This window comes from Stegostoma tigrinum, chromosome 10, assembly GCF_030684315.1.
Source record: "Stegostoma tigrinum isolate sSteTig4 chromosome 10, sSteTig4.hap1, whole genome shotgun sequence".
NCBI lineage: Eukaryota > Metazoa > Chordata > Chondrichthyes > Orectolobiformes > Stegostomatidae > Stegostoma > Stegostoma tigrinum.
Window position 1 is genome coordinate 590,019 of NC_081363.1, and position 24,254 is coordinate 614,272.

General features: G+C 43.8%; 1 protein-coding gene across 3 annotated transcripts in view; it reads right to left on the reverse strand.

The window, feature by feature from the left end:
- The window catches only part of tmem63c (transmembrane protein 63C), a 277,667-nt gene that overhangs the window by 107,321 nt on the left and 146,092 nt on the right, over positions 1–24,254 (reverse strand). For all 3 annotated transcript variants that reach the window (XM_059649415.1, XM_059649416.1, XM_059649417.1), the window contains 3 exons: positions 15,351–15,471; positions 12,237–12,370; positions 1,329–1,451 (listed from right to left, as the gene is read on the reverse strand). In XM_059649415.1, coding sequence (XP_059505398.1) covers positions 1,329–1,451; positions 12,237–12,370; positions 15,351–15,471 — 378 coding nt within the window. The remainder of the gene's footprint in view (positions 1–1,328; positions 1,452–12,236; positions 12,371–15,350; positions 15,472–24,254) is intronic.

The following is a 24,254-nucleotide window of genomic DNA, read 5'->3' on the forward strand; positions in this document are numbered from 1 at the left end:
GACCCCTAGTAATTGAGTTCCCCACTCTGGGAAAAAGCTTCTTGCTATCCACCCTGTCTATACCTCTCATGATTTTGTAGACCTCAATCAGGTCCCCCCTCAATCTCCATCTTTCTAATGAAAATAATCCTAAGCTACTCAACCTCTCTTCATAGCTAGCACCCTCCATACCAGGCAACATCCTGGTGAAACTCCTCTGCACTCTCTCCAAAGCATCCACATCCTTTTGGTAATGTGGCAACCAGAACTGTACACGGTACTCTAAATGTGGCTGAACCAAAGTCTTATACAACTGTAACATGACCTGCCAACTCTTGTGCTCAATACCCCATCCGATGAAGGAAAGCATGCCATATGCCTTCCTGACCACCCTATTGACCTGCGTTGCCACCTTCAGGGTACAATGGACGTTAACACCCAGATCTCTCTGTTCATCAATTTTCCCCAGGACTTTTCCATTTACTGTATAGTTCGCCCTTGAATTTGATCTTCCAAAATGCATCACCTCACATTTGCCCGGATTGAACTCCATCTGCCATTTATCTGCCCAACTCTCCAGTCCATCTATATTCTGCTGTAATCTCTGACAGTCCCCTTCACTATCTGCTACTCCACCAATCTTAGTGTCACCTGCAAACTTGCTGATCAGACCACCTGCACCTTCCTCCAAATCATTTACATCTCCAAATCATTTGATAGAGGTTTCAAAATCGTAAGCAGGCTGCATAATGTAGATTTGGGGACGCTTCCACATATTGAAGGAACAAAAAATGAGAGGGCACAGATTTACAGTGATGTGCAAAAGAAGTTAGGGTATTGCAAAAATATACTTCTTCATAACTGATCAACTAAGATTTGGAATGTACTGCCTAGAAATGTATTCTAAAGGAGGGTCACCAGACCCGAAACGTTAACTCTGTTTTTCCCTTCACAGATGCTGCCAGACCTGCTGAGCTTCTCCAGCAACTTTATTTTTGTTTTAGTACTCAATCATTATCCTTACCTTTTGTTCTGAAGTCTTAAATAATTTCTTATCAAAACCAATTAAATTGCTTCCAATTCTCCACAGTTTTATTTTTGTTAACAAATGTCACATTAATCATTCACTCCCTCCACTATCAGTGGAAATGGAACAGTTTGTACCATCCAAAGGTGAACTTCAACAATTCACCAAGGCTCCTTCAACATCACTCTCCAAACCCATGTCCACAACCATCTAGAAGGACAAGGGTAGCAGATACATGGGAATACAACCACCTGCAAGTTCCCTTCAAAGACACACTCTATCTTGACTTAGAAATATTGCTTCACTGGAATTTGAATCCTACCAGATAATGTCGCTCAGTGCTGGGGCATATCTCACATCCCATCTATAAGACTTGATGACTGTGGTGACACTGGACTGCTGTGGCTGATATCGGCATCGGCTGTGCTGGTAATGCTTCACAATGCTACAAAACAGAAATAAAAGTACAGGAGCCATTGAGTGTGAAGCAAGAACATAAGAAACATGGCTACATCTCTGGGAGGTTGTCGCATTGAGGTTATCTTACTGGGCTAGTAATGTAGAATTCCAAGCTAACTCTTAGCTTACTGCCCTCTGAGCAATTGGGCCAATAAATGTTGACCTAGCCAGTGACACCCAAGCACATGAAAAAAATTCTAAAAGCTGCAGACCGAATTACGTGATGCTGAGCTGCATGGACTACAGTTGAAGAATGTAGAAACAGGAGTTGGTCAGTCAGTCATGTCCTTTATACAATTCACATAACATGTAGCACAGAAGCAAGGAAGTTATATTAACTCTTTGTAAAAATATAGTCGGGCATCAACTAAAGAACTATGTTCAATTCTGGGCACAATATTATACAAGCCAGCATCCAGGGAAATAATAGAGACTCACCAGAATGGTACTAAAGACAAAGCGCTTCAGTTATGTGGACAGACTGGTAAAGGTGGGCTTGTTCCGCTTATGGCAGAGAAGGCTCAGGGAACATTTGATCAAGTGTTCAAAATTATCAATGGTTTGGTTAGAATAAATAATGAAAAACTATTTCCACCATGAGCAGGGTCAGTAACGTGAGGCCACAGATCTCAGGTCATTAGCAAAACAACTAAAGGGAAGATGAATCAATGCATTTTTCACCCAAAAAATTGTTATAATCAAAACAGATGAACACAGGAGCAAGAATAAGCCATTCAGCCCATCAAGCCTTTCTGCCATTCAATTAGATAATGAGACCGATTAGGAAGTAGATGAGATAGATTAGGAGACCTATGACCTCATGGTATTTGGAGATATTGTAGGAAGGTGGCATTGTTCTGATGGAGTGGCTTCATTTGAACCATGCTGGGACCAGTGCATGGATGAATCAAATAACCAGGGCTGTACAGAGGGCTTTAAACTAGTGAGCTGGGGCTGGAGAATTAATGTGGAGGTGCCAGTGTTGGATTGGGTTGGACAATGTCAAAAATCACATGACACCAGGTTATAGTCCAACAGATTTATTTGAAAACGCAAGTTGAAAACACAATGCTCCTTCCTCAGGCATTTTGGCCCAACAAGTCCACACCAACCTTCCAAGTAGCATCCTACCTAGACCCATCCTCTAACCTTGTAATGTCCTCTGATGAAGGGTCTAGGCCCGAAACGTCAGCTTTTGTGCTCCTGAGATGCTGCTGGGCCTGCTGTGTTCATCCAGCCTCACATTTTATTATCTCTAACCCGGTAACCCTGCTTTTCCTATGGTTAATGCATCTAAAGTAAACATCCCTGAACACTATGTGCAATTTAGCAGGGCCAATCTACTTAATTTGCATATTTTTGGACTGTGGGTAGAAACCAGAGCACCCAACAAAGACCCATGCAGACATGGGGAGAGTGTGCAAACTCTACACAGTCGCCTGAGTCTGGAATCGAACCTGAATCCTGGGCGCTATGAGGCCAAAGAACAAAGAAACCTACAGCACAGGAACAGGCCCTTCGGCCCTCCAAGCCTGCGCCGATCAAGATCCTCTGTCTAACCTGTCAACAATTTTCTAAAGGTCTGTGTCCATTTGCTCCCTGCCCATCCATGTACCTGTCCAAATATATCTTAAAAGATGCTAACGTGTCTGCATCTGCCACCTCCACTGGCAACGCGTTCCAGGCACCCACCACCCTCTGTGTAAAGAACTTTCCACGCATATCTCCCTTAAACTTTCCTCCTCTCACTTTGAACTCATGACCCCCAGTAATTGAGTCCCCCATTCTGGGAAAAAGCTTTTTGCTATCCACTCTGTCTATACCTCTCATGATTTTGTAGACCTCAATTAGGTCCCCCCTCAATCTCCGTCTTTCTAATGAAAATAATCCTAATCTACTCAACCTTTCTTCATAGTTAGCACCCTCCATATCAGGCAACATTCTGGTGAACCTCCTCTGCACCCTCTCCAAAGCATCCACATCCTTTTGGTAATGTGGCAACCAGAACTGCACACAGTACTCCAAATGTGGCCGAACCAAAGTCCTATACAACTGCAACATGACCTGCCAAGTCTTGTACTCAATACCCCACCCAATGAAGGAAAGCATGCCAATATGCCTTCTTGACCACCCTATTGACCTGCGTTGTCACCTTCAGGGAACAATGGACCTGAACACCCAGATCTCTCTGTTCATCAATTTTCCCCAGAACTTTTCCATTTACTGTATAGTTCGCCCTTGAATTTGATCTTCCAAAATGCATCACCTCGCATTTGCCCGGATTGAACTCCAGCTGCCATTTATCTGCCCAACTCTCCAGTCTATCTATATTCTGCTGTAATCTCTGACAGTCCCCTTCACTATCAGCTACTCCACCAATCTTAGTGTCATCAGCAAACTTGTTGATCAGACCACCTACACCTTCCTCCAGATCATTTACATATATCACAAACAACAGTGGTCCCAGCACAAATCCCTGTGGAACACCACTGGTCACAGGTCTCCAATTTGAGAAACTCCCTTCTACTACTACCCTCTGTCTCCTGTTGCCTTGCCAGTTTTTTATCCATCCAGCTAGCACACCCTGGACACCATGTGACTTCACTTTCTCCATCAGCCTGCCATGGGGAACCTTATCAAATGCCTTACTGAAGTCCATGTATACGACATCTACAGCCTTTCCCTCATCAATCTACTTTGTCACGTCCTCAAAGAATTCTGTTAAGTTGGTAAGACATGACCTTCCCTGCACAAAACCATGTTGCCTATCACTGATAAGCCCATTTTCTTCCAAATGGGAATAGATCCTATCCCTCAGTATCTTCTCCAGTAGCTTCCCTACCACTGACGTCAGGCTCACCGGTCGATAATTACCTGGATTATCCTTGTTGCCCTTCTTAAACAAGAGGACAACATTAGCAAGTCTCCAGTCCTCTGGGACCTCTCACCCGTGTCTAAGGACGCTGCAAAGATATCTGTTTAGGCCCCAGCTATTTCCTCTCTCGCTTCCCTCACTAGTCTGGAATAGATCCCGTCCAGACCTGGAGACTTGTCCACCTTAATGTCTTTTAGGATACCCGACACTTCCTCCTTCCTTATGTCAACTTGACCTAGAGTAAGCAAACATCTATCCCTGACCTCAACATCCGTCATGTCCCTCTCCTTGGTGAATACCGATGCAAAGTACTCGTTAAGAATGTCACCCATTTTCTCCGAATCAGCGCAACTTTCCTTCTTTGTCCTTAACTGGGCCAATCCTTTCTCTAGTTACCCTCTTGCTCTTTACATATGAATAAAAGGCTTTGGGATTTTCCTTAACCATGTTTGCCAGCAATATCTCATGTCCTCTCTTAGCCCTCTTAATCCCTCGTTTCAGATTCGCTCTACATTCCCGATATTCTTGCAAAGCTTCATCTGTCTTCAGTCGCCTAGACCTCATGTATGCTTCCTTTTTTCTCTTGGCTAGTCTCACAATTTCACCTGTCATCCATGGTTCCCTAATCTTGCCTTTTTTATTCCTCATTTTCACAGGAACATGTCTCTCCTGCACACTAATCAACCTCTCCTTAAAAGCCCCCGACATATCAAATGTGGATTTACCTTCAAACAGTTTCTCCCAATCTACATTCCTCAGATCCTGCTGAATCTTGGTATAGTCGGCCTTCCCCCAGTTTAGTACTGTTCCTTTAGGACCACTCCTATCCTTGTCCATGAGTATTCTAAAACTTACAGAATTGTGGTCGCTATTTCCAAAGTAGTCCGCTACTATAATACCAACCACCTGGCCAGGTTCATTCCCCAGCAACAGGTCCAGTATAGCCCCTTCTCGAGTTGGAAGGGCCTTTTACAAAATGCCCCATTGGTTGCCTGGGAAAACAAATTGTGTGCTTTTTGAACAAAATCGAATGTGTCTGCAAATTCAAATCCGCAAATGAAAATTCACCCCACACATTTATGTGTTTGTGCATTTGTGCGTGTGTGCGCGCAAGCGTATATGTGCATGTGAAACAGAGTGTGTGTATGTCTGTATAGGAGAGAGACAGAGGGAGGGTGCGTGTGAGAGAGTTTGAGAGCCAGTGAGAGTGTGTGAGAGAGTGTGTGTGTAGTGAGAGGGTATGTGTGTGTGTGTGTGTGTGTGTGAAAATGTAGGCTTACAAAGAGGAAATGACAACATTACCCAGGCAAGGGTACAGAAGGGACAGAGTATGCAAACAGAGAAACAGGGGTAAAAGAGTGAAAATAATGATGAAAAGGCAGAATTGATAGCTCATTACTTAGTCCTTATACTCTTCTATGGATTCAGTCGATTGCAGCTGTATATACCAGACGTATGCCTCTTTCTTTTCTGGACCATAGTCTCAATTTCTCTCAGCATCCACCATTCTCTACGCCAACCAGCCGCACACTTCGTACTTTCAGGAACATACTGCCTCTCGACTCTCATTATCTCATTTTTAAAGGCCTCCCATTTTCCAACCATCCCTTTACCTGCAAATAGCCTCTCCTAATCAACTTTCTCTCACTACTGTCAAAATTGGCCTTACTTTAATTTAGAACATAGAACATAGAACAGTACAGCACAGAACAGGCCCTTCAGCCTACAATGTTGTGCCGACCATTGATCCTCATGTATACACCCTCAAATTTCTGTGACCATATGCATGTCCAGCAGTCTCTTAAATGACCCCAATGACCTTGCTTCCACAACTGCTGCTGGCAACGCATTCCATGCTCTCACAACTCTCTGCGTAAAGAACCTGCCTCTGACATCCCCTCTATACTTTCCACCAACCAGCTTAAAACTATGACCCCTCGTGCTAGCCATTTCTGCCCTGGGAAATAGTCTCTGGCTATCAACTCTATCTATGCCTCTCATTATCTTGTATACCTCAATTAGGTCCCCTCTCCTCCTCCTTTTCTCCAATGAAAAGAGACCGAGCTCAGTCAACCTCTCTTCATAAGATAAGCCCTCCAGTCCAGGCAGCATCCTGGTAAACCTCCTCTGAACCCTCTCCAAAGCATCCACATCTTTCCTATAATAGGGCGCCCAGAACTGGACGCAGTATTCCAAGTGCGGTCTAACCAAAGTTTTATAGAGCTGCAACAAGATCTCACGACTCTTAAACTCAATCCCCCTGTTAATGAAAGCCAAAACACCATATGCTTTCTTAACAACCCTGTCCACTTGGGTGGCCATTTTAAGGGACCTATGTATCTGCACACCAAGATCCCTCTGTTCCTCCACGCTGCCAAGAATCCTATCCTTAATCCTGTACTCAGCTTTCAAATTCGACCTTCCAAAATGCATCACCTCGCATTTATCCAGGTTGAACTCCATCTGCCACCTCTCAGCCCATCTCTGCATCCTGTCAATGTCCCGCTGCAGCCTACAACAGCCCTCTACACTGTCAACGACACCTTCGACCTTTGTGTCGTCTGCAAACTTGCTGACCCATCCTTCAATCCCCTCGTCCAAGTCATTAATAAAAATTACAAACAGTAGAGGCCCAAGGACAGAGCCCTGTGGAACCCCACTCACCACTGACTTCCAGGCAGAATATTTTCCTTCTACTACCACTCACTGTCTTCTGTTGGCCAGCCAATTCTGTATCCAAGCAGCTAAGTTCCCCTGTATCCCATTCCTCCTGACCTTCTGAATGAGCCTTCCATGGGGAACCTTATCAAATGCCTTACTGAAGTCCATATACACCACATCCACAGCTCGACCCTCATCAACTTTTCTAGTCACATCCTCAAAAAACTCGATAAGGTTTGTAAGGCATGACCTACCCCTCACAAAGCCGTGTTGACTGTATTTGATCAAGCCATGCTCTTCCAGATGGTCATAAATCTTATCCCTCAGAATCCTTTCTAACACCTTGCAGACGACAGACGTGAGACTTACCGGTCTATAATTGCCGGGGATTTCCCTATTTCCTTTCTTGAAGAGAGGAATTACATTTGCCTCTCTCCAGTCCTCAGGTACGACTCCAGTGGACAGCGAGGATGCAAAGATCTTCGCAAGTGGCGAAGCAATTGCATTTCTCGCTTCCCAAAGCAGCCGAGGACAAATCTGGTCCGGGCCTGGCGACTTGTCAATCTTAATGTTTGACAAAATTTTCAGCACATCAGCTTCATCTATCTCTATCCATTCCAGCATGCACACCTGCTCTTCAAAGGTTTCATTCACTACAAACTTCGTTTCTTTCGTAAAGACAGAAGCAAAAAACTCATTTAGGGCTTCCCCTACCTCCTCAGGCTCCACACACAAGTTCCCTATGCTATCCCTGATCGGCCCTACTCTTTTTTTGATCATTCTCTTATTCCTCACGTAAGTGTAAAATGCCTTTGTGTTTTCCCGGATTCCTTCTGCCAAGCCTTTCTCGTGCCCCCTCCTGGCTCTCCTCAGACCATTTTTGAGCTCCTCCCTTGCCTGCATGTAATCCTCTCTAGCTGAACTTGACCCTAGCTTCCTCCACCTTATGTAAGCTACCTTCTTCCTTTTCACTAGAAGCTCCACCGCTCTCGTCATCCAAGGTTCCTTAATCTTACCCCTTCTTGCCTGTCTCAGAGGGACATATTTACTCATCACTCCCAACAACTGTTCCTTAAACAGTCTCCACATGTCTATAGTTCCCTTACCATGGAACAACTGCTCCCAGTCCATGCTTCCTAACTCATGTCTAATCGCATCATAGTTTCCTCTTCCCCAATTAAATATCCTCCCATTTTGCCTAATCCTCTCCTTCTCCATAGCTATGTGGAATGTGAGGCAGTTATGGTCACTATCACCAAAATGCTCTCCCACCACAAGATCTGATACCTGCCCCGGCTCGTTTCCAAGCACCAAGTCTAGAATGGCCTCTCCCCTCGTCGGCCTGTCAACGTACTGCGTTAGGAAACCCTCCTGAACACACCTTACAAAAACAGCTCCATTCAAATCTTCTGCTCGAAGGAGGTTCCAATCAATATTAGGAAAGTTAAAGTCACCCATTACAACAACCCTACTGCGTGCACACTTTTCCAAAATCTGTCGACCTATGCTTTCTTCAATCTCCCTGCTGCTATTGGGGGGCCTGTAATAAACCCCTAACGAGGTGACTACTCCCTTGCTGTTCCTAATTTCCACCCATACTGACTCAGTAGGCAGATCTTCCTCGACAAAGGAAGCTTCTGTAGCTGTGATACCCTCTCTGATTAGTAGTGCTACACCCCCTCCTCTTTTTCGCCCCTCCCTGTTCTTTTTAAATGTTCTAAACCCTGGAAGATCCAGCAACCATTCCTGCCCATGAGAAACCCATGTCTCTGTTATGGCCACAACATCATAGCACCAAGTACTTAGAACTTTAATTTTTAGATCTCATCTATCCTTTTCCATAACTATTTTAAAATTGCCAGAATTATGATCACTGGCTCCAAAGTGCCCCTCCAGTCACCTCAGTCACTTGCACTGCCTTATTTCCCAAGAGAAGGTCAAGTTTTACTCCTTCTCTTGCCCATTCATCTATTTCAGTCTGTAGACTCTTTATGCCCCTTTCATAACATACTTCCCTATCTTTGTATTATTTGCAAATTTGGCTCAGTGGTTAGCACTGCTGCTTCATAACACTAGGAACCCAGGTTTGATCCCACCCTTGGGCAACTGTCTGTGTGGAGGTTGCACATTCTCCCTGTGTTTGTGTGGGTTTCCTCCGGGTGCTCTGGTTTCTTCCCACAGTCCGAAGATGTGCAGGTGGATTGGTCATGCTAAATTGCCCATAGTGTTCAGGGATTTGTAGATTCGGGGGGTGGGTCAGGGTGGGATCTTCTGAGGGTCGATATGCACTTGTTGGGCAGAAGGGCCTGTTTCCACACTGTAGGGAATCTATGATCTATGATCTTCTCCCCTTATCTAAGACATTGACATAAATGTAAAATATTGAGGCCCTAGCACAGATCTCTGAGGGACTCACTCATTTCAATCAGAAAAAGAATGGGATCACGTCCTAGATCACAATCTAGAGAATACAGTGTTAAATACGATGTATGACTTTAAGGTAAATTTTTATTTTGCGTTTTAAGACAGGCGAGTCAGGATTTAGTATCATTTTTGATCCTGCAGGCTTGTAACCGTGAAGTCTGGAGATCCTGGAGCTCTGCTTCCTACTGTCACTCACCTTCTCAATGCCCCTCAAATTACAGGCTGCTTCTCTCCTCTCAAAAACATAACCTCTCTTGAAAGAATGGCTAATGAGGTAGTGGATATGATGTGTTAATTTTCCAAGACACTCTGAATTCACAAAATAACCCCTCTAGTTAAGAGGTAGGGAGACAGGAAATTATAGACTATTTACCTTTACACCTGTTTTGGGGCAAGTGTAAGAACTAATCATTAAACAGATTATAGCTATGAAATTAGAAGATGAAAGATAATTAGGAATAGTCACTATGGTTATGTCAAAGGGAAGTTGCATTTAACCAATTTTTTTGGAGTACTTTGAGTAACGTGCTTTGGGTAAAAAAATGGAGCCTGTGGACATACTGTACTTGAACATCCAAAAATCATCTGATCAGTTGCCACATCAAAGGCTATTTTAGAAAATAAAAACTCATGCATTGGGCATAACATACAAATACGGACAAAATCTTAGCTGGCTCATGGGAAAAACAGTATGCAGAAGTATGTCTTTTTCTGATTGGCAAGATGTCACGAGCAGAGTGCTTCAGGGTTCTGTACTGGAGCATCTATTTGTTACAATTTATGTCAATGACTTTGATGAGGAAAATGAAGATTTGTTAGCTAAATTCATAAAAGACACCAAGATAGGGAGACAGAGATAATAGGAACTGCAGATGCTGGAGAATCCGAGATAACAAAGTGTGGAGCTGGATGAACACAGCAGGCCAAGCAGCATCGTGCTCCTAAGATGCTGCTTGGCCTGTTGTGTTCATCCAGCTCCACACTTTGTTATCTAAGATAGGGAGACATGCAGTTTCTGAAGAAGCCATAAGATGGTTACATAGAACATAGAACATAGAAAAGTACACCACAGTACAGGCACTTCGGCCCACAATGTTGTGCCGTGGAATAATCCTAATCCAAAAATAAAATAACTTAACCTACATTCCCCTCAATTCACTGCTGTCCATGTGCATGTCCAGCAGTCGCTTAAATGTCACTAATGACTCCGCTTCCATGACTACCACTGGCAAACCATTCCATGCGCTCACAACTCTCTGGGTGAAGAACCTCCCTCTGACGTCTCCTCTATACCTTCCTCCTAACACCTCAAAACTATGACCCCTCGTGGCAGTCAATCCTGCCCTGGGGAAAAGTCTCTGGCTATCGACTCTATCCATGCCTCTCATTGCCTTGTACACCTCAATCAGGTCACCTCTCTTCCTCTTTCTCTCCAGAGAGAAAAGTCCAAGCTCAGTCAACCTCTCCTCGTAAGACAAGCCCTTCAGTCCAGGCAGCATCCTGGTAAACCTCCTTTGTACCCTCTCCAAAGCCTCCACATCTTTCCTATAATAGGGCGACCAGAACTGGACACAATATTCCGAGTGTGATCTCACCAGGGTTTTGTAGAGCTGCAGCATAACCTCGTGGCTCTTAAACTCGATCCCCCTGTTAATGAAAGCCAAAACACCATATGCTTTCTTAACAACCTTATCCACCTGGGTGGCAACTTTGAGGGAGCTATGCACTTGAACACCAAGATCCCGCTGTTATGGATAGACATTAATAAGTTGAGTGAGGGGGGTCAAAATCTGGCAGATAGAGTATTAAGTTGGAAAATGTGCAGTTGTTCACTTGGACAAGATGCATGAAAAAAGCAGAGTATGACTTAAATGAATAACTACTGCAGAATTCCAATATGCAGAGGGATTTAGGTATTCCAGTGAATAAGTCACAAAAGTTTAACATACAGGTACAGCATGTAATCAAGAAACTAATCGGAAACTATAGGGAGCTCAGAAATAAATAGAGAGGACGGATGGGACTGGGGAAGGTGGGTGGGATGGTGATAGGTGAGTGCAGGTGTGGATTGGTCAGGGAGGTGGGAAGCGGGATAGGCGGGAGAGAAGATGGACAGGTTGTGTCAGGTTAAGGAGGCAGGGATGAGAGGAAGGGTTGGACATGGGATGAGGCTGGGTAAGGATGGCAGTTTCCTTCCCTAAAGGACATTAGTGAACCGGATGGGTTTTTCCTGACCATCGACAATGGATTCATGGTCATCATTAGACCATTAATTCCAGATATTCATTGAATTCAAATTCTACCATCTGCCATGGCAGGATTCAAAGCTGGCTCCCCAGAACATTATCTGGGTCTCTGGGTTAATAGTTCAATGATAATACCACTAGGCCATTGCCTCCCCTCTAGAACCGCACTGCCCACAATTTCCACTCCAAGACACTCACCATTCTGATTTGGAAATGTATCACCATCACTTCAGTATGGAATTCCCTCCCTAAGGGCATTGTGGGTCTACATACACCACATGGACTGCAGTGGTTCATGAAGGCAGTTCACACCTTCTCAAGAGCAACTAGGGATGAGCAATAAATGGTATCTAGCCAGCAATAGCTACGTCCCACCAGTGAAAAAAAATGTTAGTCTCGGGCCAGGGAGTAAAGTGGCAGCGTGGAGCCAGTTTTAATTACTGTAATGCCAGTGCCAGGGTGTGAAGGTGTACATAATTCTTGGTCAGATTAATTGTATAAAATGACAAATGAAGTCTGTGAACAAACCAAATTAATATCCATCTCTCCATTCACAAACACTCACACTGCTGTCATCCGCTCATCCTGGAAGGTTACAAAACCCATCCCCAGCCTTTTCAAGGTAATCCGATTCCGCTCAGCATTAAACTCATCTGTTAGCTTCTCCTCCAATTCACTGTAGTATTGCTCTGCATCCACCTGCAAAAGAGATGGAGATACTAGGTCAGACCATAAGACATAGGAGTGGAAGTAAAGCAATTTGGCCCATTGAGTCCACTCCGCCATTTAATCATGGCTGATGGGCATTTCAACTCCACTTCCCTGAGCTCACCCCATAGCCCTTAATTCCTTGTGAAATCAAGAATTTATCAATCTTTGCCTTGAACACATTTAACGTCCCAGCCTCCACTGCACTCCGTGGCAATGAATTCCACAAGGCCACCACTCTCTGGCTGAAGAAATGTCTCCTCATTTCCGTTTTAAATTTACCCCCTCTAATTCTAAGGCTGTGCCCACAGGTCCTAGTCTCCCCACCTAATGGAAACAACTTCCCAGCGTCCACCCTTTCTAAGCCGTACATTATCTTGTAAGTTTCTAGTAGATCTCCCCTCAACCTTCTAAATTCTAATGAATACAATCCCAGGAACCTCAACCATTCATCGTACGTTAAACCTAGCATTACAGGGATCATCCACGTGAATCTCCGCTGGACACGCTCCAGCGCCAGTATGTCCTTCCTGACGTGTGGGGCCCAAAATTGGACACAGTATTCTAAATGGGGCCTAACTAGAGCTTTATAAAGCCTCAGAAGCACATCACCGCTTGCATATTTCAACCTCTTGAGATAAACGACAACATTACATTCGCCTTCTTAATCACAGACTCTACCTGCAAGTTACCTTTAGAGAATCCTGGACCAACACTCCCAGATCCCGTTGTACTTCTGCTTTACCAATTTTCTCACCATTTAGAAAATAGTCCATGCCTGTATTCTTTTTTCCAAAGTGCAAAACCTCGCATTTGCTCACTTTGAATTTCATCAGCCATTTCCTGGACCACTCTCCTAAACTGTCTAAATCTTTCTGCAGCTTCCCCATCTCTACAGTACTACCTTCCTGTCCACCTAACTTCGTATCATCGGCAAACTTCGCCAGAATGCCCCCAGTCCCTTCATCCAGGTCATTATTATATGAAATGAACAGCTGCGACCCCAACACTGAACCCTGCGGGATACCACTCGTCACCAGTTGCCATTCCGAAAAACCTTTTATCCCAACTCTCTGCCTTCCGTCAGACAGCCAATCCTCAATCCAAGCCAGTAGCTCACCTCGAACACCATGGGCCCTCACCTTGCTCAGCAGCCTCCCGTGACGCATCGTATCAAAGGCCTTTTGGAGGCTTAGATAGATAACAACATCTGCTGGGTTTCCCTGGTCTAACATACTTGTTACCACTGCAAAGAATTCTAGCAGGTTTGTCAGGCACGACCTCCCCTTACTAAATCCATGCTGACTTGTTCTTATCTGACCCTGCACTTCCAGGAATTTAGAAATCTCTTCCTTAACAATGGATTCTAGAATTTTACCAACAACTGGGGTTAGGATAATCGGCCTATAATTTACCATCTTTTGACTTGATCCTTTCTTAAACAAGGGAGTTACAACGGCGATTTTCCAATCATCTGTGACCTTCCCAGATTCCAGTGACTTTTGAAAGATCACAACCGAAGCATCCACTATTTCCTCAGCCACCTCCCTCAGAACTGTGGGATATAGCCCATCGGGGCCAGGAGATTTATCAATTTTTAGACCTTTTAGCTTTTCTAGCACTTTCTCTTTTGTAACAAGCTGGTTACGTAGCTTATAGCCCCGAAGTGAAATGATTGACCTGCAACAAGCACAACCATCTTCCTATGTGTTAGGAGTGACTCCTAACTGCATAGATTTTTTCACAATTTCCATTGATTTCAATTTTTCTAGGGCTCCTTGATGCCACACTCCTTTAAATATGGCCTTTATATCAAGGGCTCACCTCTGGAGCTCAACCCTTTTGCCCACATTTGCCAAACCACCAATCTGGGAAGCACAATACAATCTGCCATGTGGTGTCCAAATGTGAAGGCTGGCTGTTTAAAAACTCTACCTCAGTTCTCTTGAATTTCATCCCAGTCACAACAAAATTAGTTCCTCTACTGCTCGCCCCTCCCACCCACCCAAACTCAAAAACCACAATGTCAACTCACACACTCCCTTCTTAACCCACGGTCATTTTCTCAACTCCCTTGCCTACAAATGCCCACAACCCAACACACTGCAGTGTCTCCTCAAATCAGCTGTCAAAACAGAACTTACAACTGAGAAAAGTCTTTGGTGGCCATAGCTATCCCTCTTCCAACTCTATGTCCTCACTCTCTACATCATGATCCCAATGATTGGTCTTCTCATGACTCTAAGCGAGTGACAACCTATAAGCCTGTGAACCATTGCCTTGTCTCTTCCATTGACCTAGGAATCCCCTCCATCTCAGGCCATGCCATTGGTGGCTGCTTCCCATCCACCTGCCCAAATAGTTGTTGCCCTTCCACAGAGAAAATATCTCCCCCGTCCCCTGACTGAGGTAGCTCCACCACAAACACCCTTGTTCAGGCAGCACCTTCAGCTCCCACACTGAGAAATCCTCTCTACACTCCCCTTCACAGAGGAAGCTCATCCATCCTCTTACGCCCTCCATCCACTCCTGCAATCACTGATGCAACTCCTCTGCACCCTCTGAAGCAGCTTCTCCAAACCCTCCTCACTGAGGCAGCTTCTCCATTCCCCTCACAGAGGCAGCTCTTCCAATCCTCCCCCTCGCTGAGGTAGATCCTCCATTCTTCCCGCCAGCACTCATCGAGACATCCCTCCTGGTCCACTTTGCTGAGGCACCTCCTCCAACCCACCTCACTGAGGCCCCCCACCTCCTGACCCCACTCTCGCACTCATTGACACTCCATTGCTCAGGCAGCTTCTCCACAGACCCCATAGCCAGGAAGCTTCTCTGGACTCCCTGTACTGCAGCAGCTCCTCTGCCCTTGCCCACCTGACCTTGTTTTCCAGGCAGCCCCACTCCAACTTCTCCAGCTTTCTGCATGCTGACTGCTTTTAACATATCTGCTTATTTGTAACCTGATTCTTCTCACCTGTTCAAACCCACAGAAATCGCAGCAACAGATCCTGGCCAATGGATGGGTCTTAATCATTATCTTTCCTTCCTTTTGAGCCTTGGCTGTGAAATACAGCCTGCCTTTCATTGCCTTTCGTCTGAAAGAGTAAAATAGAAGTTACAAAGACAATAAGATACGGCAGAACAAGTAGACCATTCAACCATCTGTTCACCATTCAATGAGAACATGGCTGATCTAATCATTCTCAACTCCACGTTGCTGCCTTTTCACCTTAACTCTTGATTCCCGACTAATTAAAAATCTGTCTATCTCTTGAATATACTTAACAACCCAGCCTCAATCAGTCAGTCCCTGCGATAAAGAATTCTACAAATTCACCACCCTCTGAGAGAAATAAATTCATCTTTATCACCAGAAAAATAAATCCAACTTTTTTTTTTCTGGTGCTTCTACCTGTCCAGAGGAATTCAGGGTTTAGTTTGCTACAATATGTCAAATACTGACCATCAGCAGAATTTTCAAATCTGCGGGAATTACATCTGGGCTTTATATTGTCCTCACCTATTGTCTATATACATGTTCTGCATTTGAGGTCACTGATTTAAGAATCGGGAGCAGGAACCTTCATTAATTGTCCCCACTATAACACCCATTGTGTTGAGGCCAACTGGAACTCTACTGAGCTCATAAATCTTCTAATAATATCAGGCTTGCTTCTTAACAATTTTCTTAATTTACTCATGGAATGTAGGGATCACTGATTGCTCACCATTTATTGCCAGTCCCTAACAATGTCCTGTTAAGTGGGTTCATTAGCTAATACATGGCTCAATTACAGATTCTCACAGCACTTACACGGAATTATGCAGTGTCCCTTCGGCCCACCAAGTCTGCACTGCTAAAAATTAACCACTAATTGAATTTTACTGTATTGAATTGATTTGAATTGAATTAACTTCATGGTAACACATACTCAAATGAGTTCAGTGAAAAGTGTACAAGTTGCCACTTAGAGCACCATTTTAGGTACAACGACACCCAGGTATAATCATTAGTTGCAAATAGAGAAATTAAGAAAAAAATTACATTATAGCTATACACAATATGACCATAAGTCAGAAACACAAGAAGCAAAGTTAAAAAAGAAAAACATCACAGTCTCTCTCCACAGCAGACCATGGCAAAGGACCTCCATGTGGTCTGGCTGCTGGCTGCCATAACGCTTCGCTCTGGGCCACCATCCTGCTCTACACTTGGCTGCTGGTGTCTCAGCCCATATCCCACTTCAGAGGCCAGGGCTGGGTGACAAGGCGAAGAGAAGGGAGAGAAGGAGGGGAACAGGGAAAGGAAGAAAGAAAAAGAATGGGCAGAACAGAGGAGCTCAGGCTGGAGCATCCTACTCTGCGGCTATCTTATCCTACAATAATCCCACTTTCCCGCATTAGGGCCAAAGTCTTGAGTGTTATGACATCCTAAGAATAAATTTAAAGCACCTGCTATGGTGTACAAAAAAACTGAAAGATCTGCAGATGCTGTAAATCAGAACCAAAAACAGAAATTGCAGGAATAAACTCAGCAGATCTGGCAGCATCTGTGGAAAGAAATCAGAGTTAATATTTCAGATCCAGTGATCCTCAAAAGGAGGGTCACTGAATCCAAAACAATAATCATTATTCTATATAACAATATTAACTATAGCCGACATCTTCAGATATCCATGTTCCTTTACAAAGTAAAGGAAATGAAAAAAATCTTATACTTCGACAGCAACTCTTACAATCTCAGGGTATCGCTACATCTCGGGAAACAAGCTATTTTTGAAGTCTAGTCACTGCTGTTTTGAAGGGAAAATGAGAAATGAACCCCACCCTGCTCAATCTTTTCCTAAGTATTAACACCTTTCAATTCTGGTTATTTTCTTTACATCTTGTCCAATGCTTCTATGACAGTTTCATAATATGGAGACCAGTCCGATTCACATCATTCCAAATGTCTTTGAGAAAATGTCCATACAAGTTTTAAGGAGGTTTGCTGCTTTTCATTTCTACCCAACTACAAATGTACTTCAGTGTTTAGTTTGTGGTTTTATGGCTTCAGTAATCTGCATCACCACTTTCAGTGATTTGTATACCTGAACATTCCTCCCACAATCCCCCCAACTCTCACTTGATACTCATTTTCCATGAACTATGAGTCTCTTAAAATAATATATATTAATACCTCCAACTTACCTAATTTAAAATAAATTTGTCATTGAGATGCAAGTTTATTGCTCTGTCTTAAATTGCTTAGAATATAAAGAACAGCAGGGAATGACTAAATGTTTAAGTAGATGGAGAATATTAGAACATAACAGTAAGCTGGCTAAGAACATAAAAATGGATAACAAAAGTTTCTACATGTTTTTAAAAAGGATAAAAATTAGTAAAGTGAGTGTTGGTCATCTGGAGACTGAGAATGGGAAGCAAGCATAAGATAATGCCGCATGAAATCAACAATTTTTTTCCTTCTCTCTTCATTACAGGGAATAAAAAAAAGTTCCATTAACATTTCAAGACCACACTGAAAGAATTGTGCTCCTCGTGAAGTTTAATGAAATTTGATGGCCCACCACTGTATTAACATTGTTCTTTGCAAAGAAAGGCATGAAATTTGTTTTGATCACATTTGCTATCTGATATGCTCTTTGGGGTGTTCAATCACATATTTACATGGTGACTCTTTCTGTTAGAAATACAGTAATATGTATATTATTCTGAGAGGAGCATATGCCAGGCCGTGAGGTTACAGATCGTGTTTAAGTACAATTCTGCTGCTATTGATGACGCACAGCATCTCATGGGCACCCAGTCTCGAGTTGCTAGATCTGTTTAAAGGCTGTCTCATTTAACATGGTAATAGTGCTTTACAACAAGATAGAGAGTATTCTCAATGTAAACACAGGACATTGACTCAACAAGGACTGCGTATTATAAAAACCGAAAGAACTGCAGATGCTGTAAATCAGGAACAAAAACAGAAGTTGCTGGAAAAGCTCAGTAGGTCTGCCAGCATCTGTGAAGAGAAAAACAGAGTTAACATTCTGAGGAAGGGTCAGTGGACCCGAAATGCTAACTGTTTTATCCTTCACAGATGCTGCCAGATCTGCTGAGCTTTTCCAGAACTTTGTTTTTGTCAGGGCTGTGTGGTGGTCACTTTTATTGATATTGACATGGACGGATACCTCTGCAGCTGGAAGAGTGCAAAGGATGAGGTCAAAAATATTTTTCACTCTTGTTGGTTCCCTCACCACCTGCCGCAGGCAGAGCCTAGCAGCTATGTCCTTTAGGACCCAACCAGATCAATCAGTAGGACTGTTGTCGTGCCATGCTTGGTGATGAACATTGCAATCCCCCACCCAGAGTACATTTTGCACCATTGACACCTTTAGTGCTTCCTCCAAGTGCTGTTCAACATGGAGTCCAAGGGGGTGCTTTTGCTAAGGCTACTGGGGAGGGTTTAAACTAATGTGGCAGGGGGTTGGGAATGAGGACGTTAGCGGACAGTAAGGAGGTAGTAACTAAAGCCTGTAAGGAACTAGATAGTGAAGTCAATGTGACTAAGGGGAAGAGTAGGCAGAGAGCAGATGATGAACACAAAGGGACATGTAGTCTGAAATGCATTGGTTTTTATGCGAGAAGTGTTGTAGGTCAGGCAGATGAACTTAGGACTTGGATTAGTACCTGGGAGTATGATGTTATTGCTGTTACTGAGACTTGGTTGAGGGAAGGGCAAGATTGGCAACTAAATGTTCCCAACATTGACTGGGGTTCACCTAATGTTAGGGGTTTAGATGGAGCAGAGTTTATAAGGAGCATCCAGAAGGGTTTTATAGAGCAGTATGTGAATAGTCCAACTCAGGAAGGGGCCATACTGGACCTGGTGTTGGGGAATGAGCCCGGCCAGGTGGTTGACGTTTCAGTAGGGGATTACTTTGGGAAAAGTGATCACAATTCCGTAAGTTTTAGAATACTGGTGGACAAAGATAAGTGTGGTTCTAAAGGAAGAATGTTAAATTGGGGAAGACCAAAAATAGCAAAACTCGGCAGGAGCTGGGGAATGTGGATTGGGAGCAGCTGTTTGAGGATAAATCCACATTTGATACGTGGGAGGCTTTTGAAGAGAGGTTGATTCGCGTGCAGGACATTCATGTCCCTGTGAAAATGAGGGACAGAAAGGGCAAGATTAGGGAACCATGGATGACAGGTGAAATTGTGAGACTAGCAAAGAGGAAAAAGGAAACATACATAAGGTCTAGGCGACTGAAAACAGATGAAGCTTTGGAAGAATATCGGGAAAGTAGGACTAATCTGAAACAAGGAAGTAAGAGGGTTAAAAGGAATCATGAAATATCTTCAGCAAACGGGGTTAAGGAAAATCCCAAAGCCTTTTATTCGTACATAAGGTGCAAGAGGGTAATAAGGGAAAGGGTTGGCCCCCGCAAGGACAAAGGATGGAAGTTAGGCAAAGAGTCAGAAAAAATAAGTGAGATTCTGAATGAGTACTTTGCGTTGGTATTCACCGAGGAGAGGGACATGACGGATGTTGAGGTTAGGGATAAATGTCTGATTACTCTAGGACAAGTTGGCATAAGGAGAAGGGAAGTGTTGGACATTCTAAAAGGCATCAGGATGGACAAGACCCCAGGTCTGATGGGATCGATCCCAGGTTACTGAGAAAATCGAGAGAGGAAATATCTGGGACCTTAACAGATATTTTTGCAGCATCCTTGAGCACAGGTGAGGTCCTGGAGGACTGGAGAATTGCTAATGTTGTCCCCTTGTTTAAGAAGAGTAGTAGGGATAATCCAGGTAATTATAGATAATCCAGGTGAGCGTGACGTCAGTGGTGGGGAAGCTGCTGGAGAAGATGCTGACGGATAGGATATATTTACTTTTGGAAGAAAATGGGCTTATTAGTGGTAGGCATCAGGGTTTTGTGTAGGGAAGGTCATGTCTTACCAACTTGATTGAATTCTGTGAGGAAGTGACAAAGTTGATAGATGAGGGAAGGGCTGTAGATGTCATATACATGGACTTAGTAAGGCATTTGATAAGTTCATGATGGCAGGCTGATGGAGAAAGTGAAGTTGCATGGGGTCCAGGGTGTACTAGCTAGATGGATAGAGAACTGGCTAGGCAACAGGAGACAGAGGGTTGTAGTGGAAGGGAGTTTCTCAAAATGGAGAACTGTGACCAGTGGTGTTCCACAGGGTTCTGTGCTGGGATCACTGCTGTTTGTGATATATATAAATGATCTGGAGGAAGGTATAGATGGTATGATTAGCAAGTTGGCAGATGACCCTAAGACTGGTGGAGTAGCAGACAGTGAAGGGGACTGTCGGTGAATATAGCGCAATGTGGACAGATAGGAGAGTAGGGCAGAGAAATGGCAAATGGAGTTCAATCCAGGCTAATGCGAGGTGATGCATTTTGGAAGATCCAATTCAAAAGCCCTGGGAAAAATTGATGCACAGGGAGATTTGGTTGTTTAGGTCAACTGTACCCTGAAGGTGGCAACACAGGTGGATAGAGTGGTCAAAAAGGCATATTGTATGCTTTCATTCATCTGACGGGGTATTGAGTACAAGAGTTGACAGGTCATGTTACAGTTGTATAGAACTTTGGATCGACCACATTTGGAATAATGCAGACAGTTCTGGTCGCCACATGGATAAGCATATGGACGTACATGGAATAGTGTAGGTTAGATGGGCTTGAGATCGGTATGACAGGTCAGCACAACATCGAGGGCCGAAGGGCCTGTACTGTGCTGTAATGTTCTATGTAAGGTTCTATTACCAAAAGGATGTGGATTCTTTGGAGAGGGTGCAGATGAGGTTCACCAGGATGTTGCCTGGTATGGAGGGCGCTAGCTATGAAGAGAGGTTGCGTAGATTAGGATTATTTACATTAGAAAGACAGAGATTATGGGGGGGGACCTGATTGAGGTATCCAAAATCATGAGAGGTATAGACAGGGTGGATAGCAAGAAGCTTTTTCCCAGAGTGGGACTCAATTACTCGGGGTCATGAGTTCAAGATGAGAGGGTAAATGTTTAAGGGGATATGTGTGGAAAGCTCATTACTCAGAGGGTGGTGGGTGCCTGGGATGCGTTGCCAGCGGAGGTGGTAGAGACGGGCACGATAGCGTCATTTAAGATGTATCTAGACAGATACACGAATGGGTGGGGAGCACAGCGATAAAGATCCTTGGAAAATAGGCAACAGGTTTAGATAGAGGATCTGAAGAGGGGGGTGGTGGTCTATATTGGTACTAACAACAATCAGCAGAAAGGGAGATGAGGGATGGGGGTTCAGGAAGTCAGGTAAGAAGTTGAAAAGCAGAACCTCCAGAAAAGATTTTCCAAGATGTTGCTGGGAATGGAGGGCTATGAGTTGTGAAGTTGAAGAGTAAACTTATTGAGGTTTACAGAATCACAACGGGCATAGATAAGGTGAATATCAAGGATCTTTTACCTAGATAACAAAGTGTGGAGCTGGATGAACACAGCAGGCCAAGCAGCATCTCAGGAGCACAAAAGCTGACATTTCGGGCCTAGACCCTTTATCAGAAATGGTCTATGCCCGAAACATCAGCTTTTGTGCTCCTGAGATGCTGCTGGGCCTGCTGTGTTCATCCAGCTCCACACTTTATTATCTTGGATTCTCCAGCATCTGCAGTTCCCACTATCAAGGGTCTTTCACCTGTTTGATTTTGATTTGATTTGGTTTATTGTTGTTTATTATTGGTTTATTATTGATCATACCATACAAAGCTCAAAGGGTAATTAAACAGAGTGAGGAATAAAAAGCTATTGCAAAGGAGGTGCACAGAAAGCAGGATCAACATGAGATTTGAAATTTGAGAGGTCCATTCAGAAGTCTAATAACTGCAGGGAAGAAGCTGTTCTTGAATCTGTTGGCATTTGTGTTTAAGCTTTTTATCTTCTGCCTGATGGAAGAGGTTGGAACAGTTTATGACCAGGGTGGAAGGGGACTTTGATGATGTTGTCTGGTTTCTAAGGCATCGAGAAGTGAAGATGGAGTCAAAGGGAGGAATGTTTTTCTTGAATGATGGACTGGGCTGTGTTCCCCATAGAGTGGAGGAGTTCAAAATTAGGGGACATATTTTTAAGTTGACAGGAGAAAGCTTTTCAAATGACATGAGGGGAATTTTTTCATGCAGAGATTGGTTTGTGGGTAGAATGAACTTCCAAAGGAATTGGTGGATGCAGGCACAGTTACAACATTTAAAAGACATTTTGATAACTATATGAAGAGGAATGATCTTTGGAGGGGTAACAAAGTGTGGAGCTGGATGAACACAGCAGGCCAAGCAGCATCTCAGGAGCACAAAAGCTGACATTTCGGGCCTAGACCCCAAAATGTCAGCTTTTGTGCTCCGAAGATGCTGCTTGGCCTGCTGTGTTCATCCAGCTCCACACTTTGTTATCTCGGATTCTCCAGCATCTACAGTTCCCATTATCTCTGATCTTTGGAGGGATGTGGGCCAAACACAGGCAAGTTTTAGTTTAGTGTGGGTACATGGTTAGCATGGACTGCTTGGACCAAAGAGTCTGTCACCATGTTGAATGATTCTATAACTCTATTACTTCCTGTGCTATATGCCAGTGAGGCTAGGAATAGGAAAATTGTACAGTTAAATACATGGCTAAAGAGCTGGTGTAGGTGGGAGGGCTTCAGCTATGTGGAACATCAAGATATCTTCTGGGCCAGGTGAGACCTGTGCAAGAATGCCGAATTGCAAAGTTATCAATATCCTGGCAGGGAGTGATTACTGAACATGGTGAGACTGGCAGTCTGAGATGTGTTTGATTCAATATGAGGAGTATGACATGTAAGGCAGATGAATTTAGAGTCCGAATGAATATACACAGGTATGATGTAGCTGTTACAAAGACTTGGTTAAGGCACGAACAAAATTGGTAGCTTAATGTTCTGTAATTTAGATGTTTCAGACGAGCTAGAGAGGAATACAAAAACATGTGGGGAATTGTGTTAATGACAAGAGAGAATATCACAGGTCTACTGAGAGAAGACACATTTGAGAGTTCATCCAGTGAGGCCATATGGTTAGAGCTCAGGAATAGGAAGGGTGTAATCATCCTGATGGCACTCCCAACAGCCAACACGTTAGAAGAGTAGATAATGTGGACAGATTGTGGAAAAATGTAACAACAACAGGGCTGTTTTGACATAGAAACAGAGAAAGTATGTGCAGAAGTATGCCATTCCGTTCTTTGAGCCTGCACCACCATTCAATGTGATCATGGCTGATCATGCAATCTCAGTATCCCACTCTCACCCTCTACCCCATACCCCTTGATCCATATAGCCACAAGGGCCATGTCCAGCTCCCTCTTGAATACATCCAATGAATTGGCCCCAAAAACTTTCTGTGGGAGAGAATACAACAGGTTCACAACTTTCTGAGTGAAGAAATTCTTTCTCATCTCAGTCCTGAATGGTTTACCCCTTATTCTTAGACTGTGACCACCTAGTTCTGGATTCCCCAACACTGGGAAAAATTTCTCCCGCATCAAGCCTGTCCAATCCCATCAGGATTTTATATGTTTCTGTGAGGACACACCTCATTCTTCTGAATTCCAGTGATACAAGCCTAGGAATTTAGTTGGTGGGCGTGGAAAAGAGTAGGTCCACTGAAGAATGAAGGAGGGAATTTATGTGTGGAACCAGAGTAAGTGGGTGAGGTCTTTAATGATTATTTAACATCATAAAACATAGAACAGTTCAGCACAGTACAGGTCCTTCGGCCCACGATGTTGTGTCGACCTAAGATCAATCTACCCTGCATATCCAACAGTTTACTATCCTCCAATATGCCTACCTAAGAGTCG